The following is a 9,040-nucleotide window of genomic DNA, read 5'->3' on the forward strand; positions in this document are numbered from 1 at the left end:
AGCTACAAAGACCAGCTCCTATCCCCATAACTTGAGAGAAGACCAAGAATCAGGCTTTTGATATATCATTAAGGCTCTTACAAAAGGGTTGCTTATTTCATTATTTAAGTATAGGTATACAGGCGGAGTCAATCAGTGAATCTCTATAGTAGGGCAAATCTCATGCTCTACCAACTACATGCTAGGTAATTTAAAACATGAAAGAAATGTTAACTTTTGGCATTCTTGCTAGTTAATTGTCTGTGAGTCTGTTAAAAAAAATAAAATTTGATCATTATCAGTCATTATAAAATGAAATGCTAAAAATTAATCAACATGTGATTCTCTTAATATTCAGTAAACTTTTTTTGAGGTAAGTAGTAGTATTTTTTTTCTTAGCATACACAGTGAAGTAATTAATTCATTTCCACTGGCTCTGTCATCCAGCAAGTCTGTACAGACCCGATTATTAGGTCTGTGATTGAATTACCTGTCCAAAATGAAGACTATAAAGTTAGTGTTCTTGATTTCCTTATTAAATGCACAAAAACTAATGTTTTCCACTCATTATCTCTTAAAATTTGTGGTAAACAATTCATTTACCTCCAAAAAAACACTAAATATGATCAAGAAATTTTCTACAGATTAAAGAGATTTTCACTTTTTTTTTTGCCAGAGAAACATTTTTTCCTTTTTTTAAAAGTATTTCTTTTTTAATTGAAGGATAACTGCTTTACAGAATTTTGTTGGTTTCTGCCAAACATCAATATGAATCAGCCAAAGGCATACATATGTCCCCTCCCTCGCCCGTTATACTTTTGAAAAAATAGAAACAGAACCACTGTTTTCTGTCTAAATTTCACAAGTCACGTTAATTTAAAAAAAAAAATGCAGACTGATGTTTAGTAGGTTTTACTATTGTTTCAAAATTCTCTGCAGACAGTGCACCATCTGATCAACTGCACCCTGGCTAGCACTCCCTCTGCCCGCCCCTGGTATGCCACTATGTTTATCTCATTTATGAATATGAGAGAAATGGAAGCCAGATGTGTTAAATTACTCTCTTAAGGTCACATTTGGGGCTTCCCTGGTGGCTCCCTGGTAAAGAACCCGCCTTCCAATGCAGGAGACACGGGTTCGATCCCTGGGTCAGGAAGATCCCCTGGAAAGCGAAATGGCAATCCACTCCAGTATTCTTGCCTGGGTGGCAAGAGAGTCGGGCATGACTTAGCAACTAAACAGCAACAACAAGGTCACATTTGGGGCTGTCATTCTAGCTCTGCTGACTCTAGGTCCAGTATTTTCCTGCTACACTTCCTCCACTTCTGAGACATGATAGCCAGAACTTGTTTTACGATATAGTACTTTAACAAAAAAATTCTGTTTCCTAAACATTGAAAAATAAATACTGCCTAAATCTTCCTAAATTCTAATCCAAACCAGAGTCAAACCCTTTCAATAATATTCATTCCTTCTGTATTTCACCATGCCTTCCACAGAGTCAAAACCACTAGGGAAATCGACAGCTATTCCTCTTGCTTCCACGTGTCTAATCAGTCATGAAGCCTTATTGATCTGCCTTCTAAATACTGTTCACTTCTTTCCCTTCCCATCCTTGCTAAGGGGCCTGCCTTATCACTAAGCTGTTTCAAGCAACCTCTTTCCCGTCACTGGTTCCTTCCTCTAAGCTATTACCAAATATCATCATAACGAAATGAAACACAGACCTCTTGTCCGCCTTCTCTCTTCAGCCTGCTGTCACCCTTTTCCCTTCCTTTTGTAGTCAAGCTTCTAGATTCCTTACTCTCTTCTCATTAGTATATTTTTTCATCTTCCATTTAGTACTCAACTATTACAGTCTGGTTTTGACTTCATTACTCATTAGAAGCTATGCTTAATCTAACCTAGATTTAATGGTCACCCACAGGTTTATATGTTAAAAAGCAGATTCATTACTTTGCCTACAAAGGTCCATGTAGTCAAAGCTATGGTTTTTCCAGTAATCATGTACAAATGTGAGAGCTGGACAATAAAAAAGGCTTAGCACCAAAGAATTGATACTTTTGAACTGTGATGCTGGAGAAGACTCTTGAGAGTCCCTTGGACAGCAAGGAGATCAAACCAGTCTATCCTAAAGGAAATTGTCCTGAATATTCACTGGAAGGACTGATGCTAAAGCTGAACTTCCAATACTTTGGCCATGTGATGCAAAGAGCTGACTCATTGGTAAAGACTCTGATAAAGGGGAAGATTGAAGGTAGAAGGAGAAAGGGATGACAGAGGATGAGATGGTTGGATGGCCCACTGACTCAATGGACATGAGTTTGAGCAAACCCTGGGAGATGGTGAAGGACAGGGAAGCCTGGTGTCTGTAGTCCATGGGGTCGCAAAGAGTTAGACACGACTGAGTGACTGAACAACAGGGTTTACGTGATCCATGGTGGATGCTTGTGCTTGCTTCCGGCAGGCAAGTGTGGTACATTTTGGAGCAGGAACCTCTATTGCCTTGGTGCAGAGCTCTAGGGAATAGGAGCCAGGAACTTGGGTTCTATCCTTGGCTTCTTGTTTGTGCTGTTTTGATTTGGTGATGCTCTGAGGTGGATGTCTGTGGATTTGGTCAGCACCATTCCTTTCCCCTTCTTTTATCAACAACAGTCCTTTTCCTTTGGGAAACTATCCATCCCCAGCATGTAGCCTTGCTGAGGCCGCCAGGCAAGGGGTACTCCAGTCAGACTCTCCCCACCAAGACCTGGGATCTTACGAGAAATGACATAAGGTCTGAAAAATGGTTGAAGCAGACTTATTCCTGTAGATCCCTAAAGAGATCACTCTCAGTTCCTTTCTGCCATCTCTACCTGTGGAGCTGCCCTGAGCTCTCTTGCTCTTGGGGTTAGCTGTTAAGACTATCCTTTTGAACTCCCCCTATCCTTCTAGCCAGTTCTGTTTTTGCTTAAATGAGACAGAAACCTCATTGTATTGCTTATATCCAAAGACCCCAATCCAGATACTAATCCTTAAAATCTCTTCCCCTCCATCACTGTAAATCCTTAGTTCAGACTCTTGTCATTTCTCTCCTGGGCTATTATAATGCCTTTTCTTAACTGGTCTCCCAGTTGCCAGACTCTTCCTATAGTCATTGTATGTTTAAACATCTGTGACATTGTAATATATTTGTGTTTGCCTAAAACTGTAAGGTTCTTTGGGCTGGGATCCTTGTTTCTGAAAACCTAGTACAGAGAAGGTTTTTTGAAAAAAAAAAAAAAAAAACTAATCTATTATATATTTTTGTCTTAGTTCAGTGGTTTTCAGCTGAGGTTGGCCCCCCTCTCACCCTCTTCCCCACCATTTTGCAATGTCTGAAGACATTTTTAGTTGTCACTACTGCCATCTCATGGGTAGCGACTAGGGATACTGTTAAACATCCTACAATGCATAGGGTAGCCTCCACAATAAAGAATTATCTGGCTCAAATGTCAATAATGCTGAGACCAAGAAAGCAAGTCTTATTTTACCACCCTGCTGTGCCGTGTTTAGTTGCTCAGTTGTGTCTGATTCTTTGCGATCCCATGGACTGTAGCCCACCAGGCCTCTCTGTCCGTGGGGATTCTCCAGGCAAGAATACTGGAGTGGGTTGCCATGTCCTCCTCCAGAGGATCTTCCCAACCCAGGGATCGAACCCAAGTCTCCCACATTGCAGGCAGATTCTTTACCATCGGAGCCACAAGAGAAGCCCTTTTACCACCTTAAATGAACTTTATTTATACTGTAAGTTTCCAGTAGGATATTTTTCCCACCCAAATGAGCACCCAAAACACTAATATTGTTGATACTGAGGCCTGAAAGTATACTAGTCATTCTTTAGATCAGTGTTTCTCAAACTTGCATCAGAATCTCTTGCAGGGCTGGTGGCTGGGCTCCATCTGCAGAGTCTCAGATTCAGTAGATTTGCGGTAGGGCCAGAGAATCTGCATTTCTAACAAGTTCCCAGGTCATGCCGATGCCACTGGTCCAGGATCCACACTTTGCAGACCACTGCTTTAGAGAACCTAAGGGTTTATTGCACTTTCCCCCGTAAGATGCCATGCCCAGAAACTTGAGATGCAAGCTTCCCTGAGCAGGCAGACCCTTCTTGTTCATGAAATCTTCCTGCCAGATACCTGGAGCTGTATCTGTGGCAACTCCAGCACCTTAAACTCAAAACATACCACCTTCCAGAGAACTGACAAAGACTGACAGCAGAGCAAGGAAGCAGTGACTCTCCCCTCCCCCCTGACACATGTGAGACAGTAACGGTCCTGAGGGCCAGGCCCTTGAAAACAAGGTGGCATCCCTTCTCCAGGATCCGTATCCTGGCTCCTCAGAGCACCTGTATCAGAAGCACATTGAGGATTTCGATACATGGGCCCATCCTCAGTAATCCTGGGAGTCAGCCAGTGACTGCATTTTAATAAGCTTACTACATCAGTGGTTCTCAAAGCCTGGTCCTTGGACCAGCAATATCATACACCCAGTAACTTGTTAGAAATGCAGATTTTCAGACAGGACCCCATACCTACTGAATTTGAACCCCTGAAGTTGGATCCAGTCACTTGTGTTTTAACAAGCCTTCCAGGTCAGCAGTCCCCAACTCTTTTGGCTCCAGGGACCGGTTTCCTGGAAGACAGTTTTCTCAGACAGAGCTGGGTGAGGCAATGGTTTAGGTTTCACCCCCTGCCCACCTCCTGCTCTGCAGTGTGGTTTGAACAGGCCAGGGACCCCTACCGGTCTGTGGCCTGGGGGTTGGAGACCCCTGCTCTAGGTGACTCTTGCCTGCTCAAGTTTGAGAATACCTGGTTTAAGTCTTCCTGCTCCCTCATGTTTAAGATCTCCGAATTTAGACTGTTTTCCTCTTCAGGTTCTAGATTCCTTTCCTACTTCCAGATGCCAGAAGCACCCACAAGAAGCAACCAACCCCCTCTCCCCTCCCTACCTCTGTAGAACATGTATGTGGAACCAGAGTGTGAGAGTAAACCCCTATAGAATTTGGCCATCGATATGAGGGCCACTCCCGTTTTAATCTGGCCGGGCAGTGGGCCCCAGGAGCTCCACCTGGCACTCTCTGAAGCCCACCCACCCTGGCCGCGAAACCTCAGGGAGAGGTGATGTCCTGGACACGCTTTTCCAAGGGTTCTCGGCCCGCGGCCCGCCCCGCGCTCCTGCGTAAACACGCGGTTCCCTCGGCAACGCCTGGAACGCACGTCAAAGGCTCCCCGAGTCTCGGGCGACGGTCACCCCTCCGGCCGAGCGCGACCCCCGGCAGAGGCCTCTCGGCCCGGCGCCGAGCCACCTCGGGCTTGCGGCCTCCTCCCCTGGTGCGGGATGAGCAGACCTGCGGCCGCCGCGGGGCCCCATGGAGGAGCAGCCGCCGCCGCCGCCGGTCCGCCCGCCAGTGAGCACGGCCTTATCGGGCAGCCCACACCCCGGCGCCCCGTCCCCGGCCGGCACGCCTGGCGGGACCTCCTCCGCGGCGACGGCGGCGGCCGTGCTTTCCTTCAGCACCGCGGCGGCCGCGGCGCTGGGGAACCGGAGCGACGTGAGCGGGGCCGACAGCACTGGCGCCGCGGCTGGCGGCGGCCTCGGCGGGCGCGGGGCGGCGGGGGCGGCGGGGAGGCCGCGGCTGGGCCCCGAGGCGGCGCCGCTGCTGCCGCACGGGGCGGCGGTGGCGGCCCAGGCGCTGGTCCTCCTGCTCATCTTCCTGCTGTCTAGCCTGGGCAACTGCGCCGTGATGGGTGCCATCGTGAAGCACCGGCAGCTCCGCACTGTCACTAACGCCTTCATCCTGTCCCTGTCCCTGTCGGATCTGCTCACGGCGCTGCTCTGCCTGCCCGCCGCCTTCCTGGACCTCTTCACGCCGCCGGGCGGCTCGGCGCCTGCCGCCGCCGCCGCCGCCGCGGGGCCCTGGAGCGGCTTCTGCGCGGCCAGCCGCTTCTTCAGCTCGTGCTTCGGCATCGTGTCCACGCTCAGCGTGGCCCTCATCTCTCTGGACCGCTACTGCGCCATCGTGCGGCCGCCGCGGGAGAAGATCGGGCGCCGCCGCGCGCTGCAGCTGCTGGCGGGCGCCTGGCTGGCGGCCCTGGGCTTCTCCTTGCCCTGGGAGCTGCTCCTCGCGCCCGGGGAGGCCCCGGCGGCGGCGCAGAGCTTCCACCGCTGCCTGTACCGGACGTCTCCGGACCCCGCGCAGCTGGGCGCGGCCTACAGCGTGGGGTTGGTGGTGGCCTGTTACCTGCTGCCCTTCCTACTCATGTGCTTCTGCCATTACCACATCTGCAAGACCGTGCGCCTGTCGGACGTGCGCGTGCGGCCCCTGACCACCTACGCGCGCGTGCTGCGCTTCTTCAGCGACGTGCGCACGGCCACCACCGTGCTCATCATGATCGTCTCCGTCATCTGCTGCTGGGGGCCCTACTGCTTCCTGGTGCTGCTGGCCGCCGCCCGGCGGGCCCAGGCCGCGCAGTCTCCCTCTCTCCTCAACGTGGTGGCCGTCTGGCTGACCTGGGCCAACGGGGCCATCAACCCTGTCATCTATGCCGTTCGCAACCCCAACATTTCGATGCTCCTAGGGCGCAACCGGGAAGAGGGTTACAGGACTAGGAACGTGGACGCTCTCCTGCCCAACCAGGGCCGGGCTCTGCAGGCTGGAAGCCTCAATCCCCTACGAAACCGCTATACCAACCGCCTGGGGGCCTGCAGCACGATATCCTCTTCCAACCCGACCAGCGGCGTGGCAGGGGATATGGCCATGTGGGCTCGCAAAAATCCAGTTGTGCTTTTCTGTCGGGAGGGACCACCAGATCCTGTGACAGCAGCGGCTAAACAATCTGGAGCCGGGGATACCAGCCTCTAAGGAGGGCTGGGATGCACAGCTTATGAAGGCAGATTTCCACCCACTTCTGTTAACTAGCGGGGAGAATCGTGCATTTCATAAAGCCAAGCGTTTAAAGAAGAGACAGAGGGGAAGGCTTACCCCTTCCCTCCAGACAACATAACAAGACAATGTCCTTTCCTTCAGAAGTGCCAAAAGGAATGTAAAATGCAAAAATTAAAACGATCTTACACCACACAACCAAGCATTGTGAACTGTCAGTGCCCAAAATGACAAAAATAAAATTCACAATTACTGAAAAGCTCATGTTACAGTAATCACACTGTGAAACAAACCAAAAAACTCATTGAATGCGACTGGTATTTGTTCATATACAGAGTTCCAGGAAAGAATGAAGACCTTAAGAACTGCTTGAAGGCCCCTCTACATCACCAGCATTCAAGGGAACTTCAGATTTCTAGAGCCTGCACCTCTGACACATGCCTAGGGTGCTTAGGAGTAGAAATGTTTATCTGTCTTTACAACTTTGGTGCATTTTCTTCCCACTCCCTCCCCATAATCTCTGTGGGAAATTTTAAATTCATATCCCATTTAAAACCATTTTAGGATTTTGAAGGTGATTTATTACTATAAAATGCAACCCTTTGAGGGGCGAACAGAAGTATGAACATAAATGTGGATAATTTTTAAAGTATTTTGAGATTATATTTAGAAATTAGTGTGCCACATCACCCCCCACCCCCAAATATTTGCCTTGGAAGTTTTGAGACTTTCACCTTACTCTAACCTGCTACTTTTGTTTCTAATGACTTAGAGGTGCCACTCTCAGAAATCTTTCACATTCTTAAATGATTTTCATAGTAGAAAGTCTTTGCATTTGAAGTATATTTGATTTTTGGATGCATCCAACAATGTAATTTGAAGTCAAGTTGATTGAATCATGTGAATAATGCATATATACATAATAGGAGAACTCTATGAAGTAATCGACTTGGCTATCCTACGTAGCTTTCAACTAATCGAAAATGATTCCAAAGAGGAATTCAAAAAATATTTTGAGAAGTGGATGCATTCTTGGAATGAGCATAAGGCTCTCCAAGAAGATCGTGTTCTCCTACTTTTGGAAGTTTCGGTATGTTTGTTTTTAAAAAAAGTTACTTTATAGACATGACATCTAAAATAATGTGATCTTTATTCGAAAGGAAAATGGCTGTGAGATTATTATATGTAATAGAGTATTCATAACTTAAGCATAAAGTCAGAGAGTTACTTTAATCAAACTGGAAATACCTTCAGAAAGGTGCAAAACAAAGATGCTTTTTTAAAAAAATTCAAAGCACGATTCAGAATTTGTATGGGTGAAATTTCTCCTGTTAAATGCCACTGTACATAGAATCATTTGCTCAGAATTTTGAAAGATGCTTTTTGTGTTTTCACCCTTTTTTCCATCTTACTCCTTTTCTTCAGTGTTTCACAGCCTTAATTGAATAAGTACTTTAAACTAGATATGAAACATCAGCTCTCCTCTAAAGATTTTAATGTGAAATGGCCATCTTTTTTTCCTTGTAAAGTATTTAAACATCTTTGTTAGTATTTAATTTTGTGTGTGTGACAGATGGGTATATGTCATTATTTTGTAATCAAAGATGGAAATATATGATTCTTGTCAGAACTAAAGATGTTTTAATGTTTTTCCCTTTCTCAAGGCATAACACAACCAGAAGTTTATGAATTATCTGTATATATCTTCCTACACTAAGTGTAGTACAGAGTAGATGAGATCATCTCTCCTTTTTAGCACTTACTATAACAGTCAGTGCAGCTGAACTCAAGTTTAACAGGTATATCCTGTTAAAGGCAGAAAAAACCAGTCATGTATTTTTCACACCGTGAGAAAATGGAAGTCATGTCTGGTATTTAGAGGAAAAAGATAAAGTCTTCCAATTACAAAATTGAAATTCAACAGCTATGAATAAAGGTGGAAAAAGAGAAACCTTAGGGGAAGGAGCAAACATGTTGCAATAAGGAGAAGGAGAAGAATTGAAGGAAGGCATTTAAAAATAAACATAACATGAGATAAACCTGCTTCATGAGTGAGGGAGCAAATCCATGAGACGGCACTCTAGGTGGTGGCATGAAGGACTGTAAGCAGAGAAAGAATTCCCACTGTAACTCTTGGTAGGCAGATGTAGGAAGTTT

At 46.7% G+C, this 9,040-nt stretch overlaps 1 protein-coding gene across 1 annotated transcript; it reads left to right on the forward strand.

Moving 5' to 3' along the window:
• Positions 1 to 5,368: 5,368 nt before the first annotated feature.
• GPR135 (G protein-coupled receptor 135) lies at positions 5,369 to 8,494 on the forward strand. Its single transcript, XM_061158366.1, has one exon. The coding sequence runs from the start codon at positions 5,369 to 5,371 to the stop codon at positions 6,860 to 6,862; it is 1,494 nt and encodes a 497-aa protein (XP_061014349.1). The 3' UTR covers positions 6,863 to 8,494.
• The last annotated feature ends 546 nt before the right edge of the window (positions 8,495 to 9,040 follow it).

This window comes from Dama dama, chromosome 12, assembly GCF_033118175.1.
Source record: "Dama dama isolate Ldn47 chromosome 12, ASM3311817v1, whole genome shotgun sequence".
Taxonomy (NCBI): Eukaryota; Metazoa; Chordata; class Mammalia; order Artiodactyla; family Cervidae; genus Dama; species Dama dama.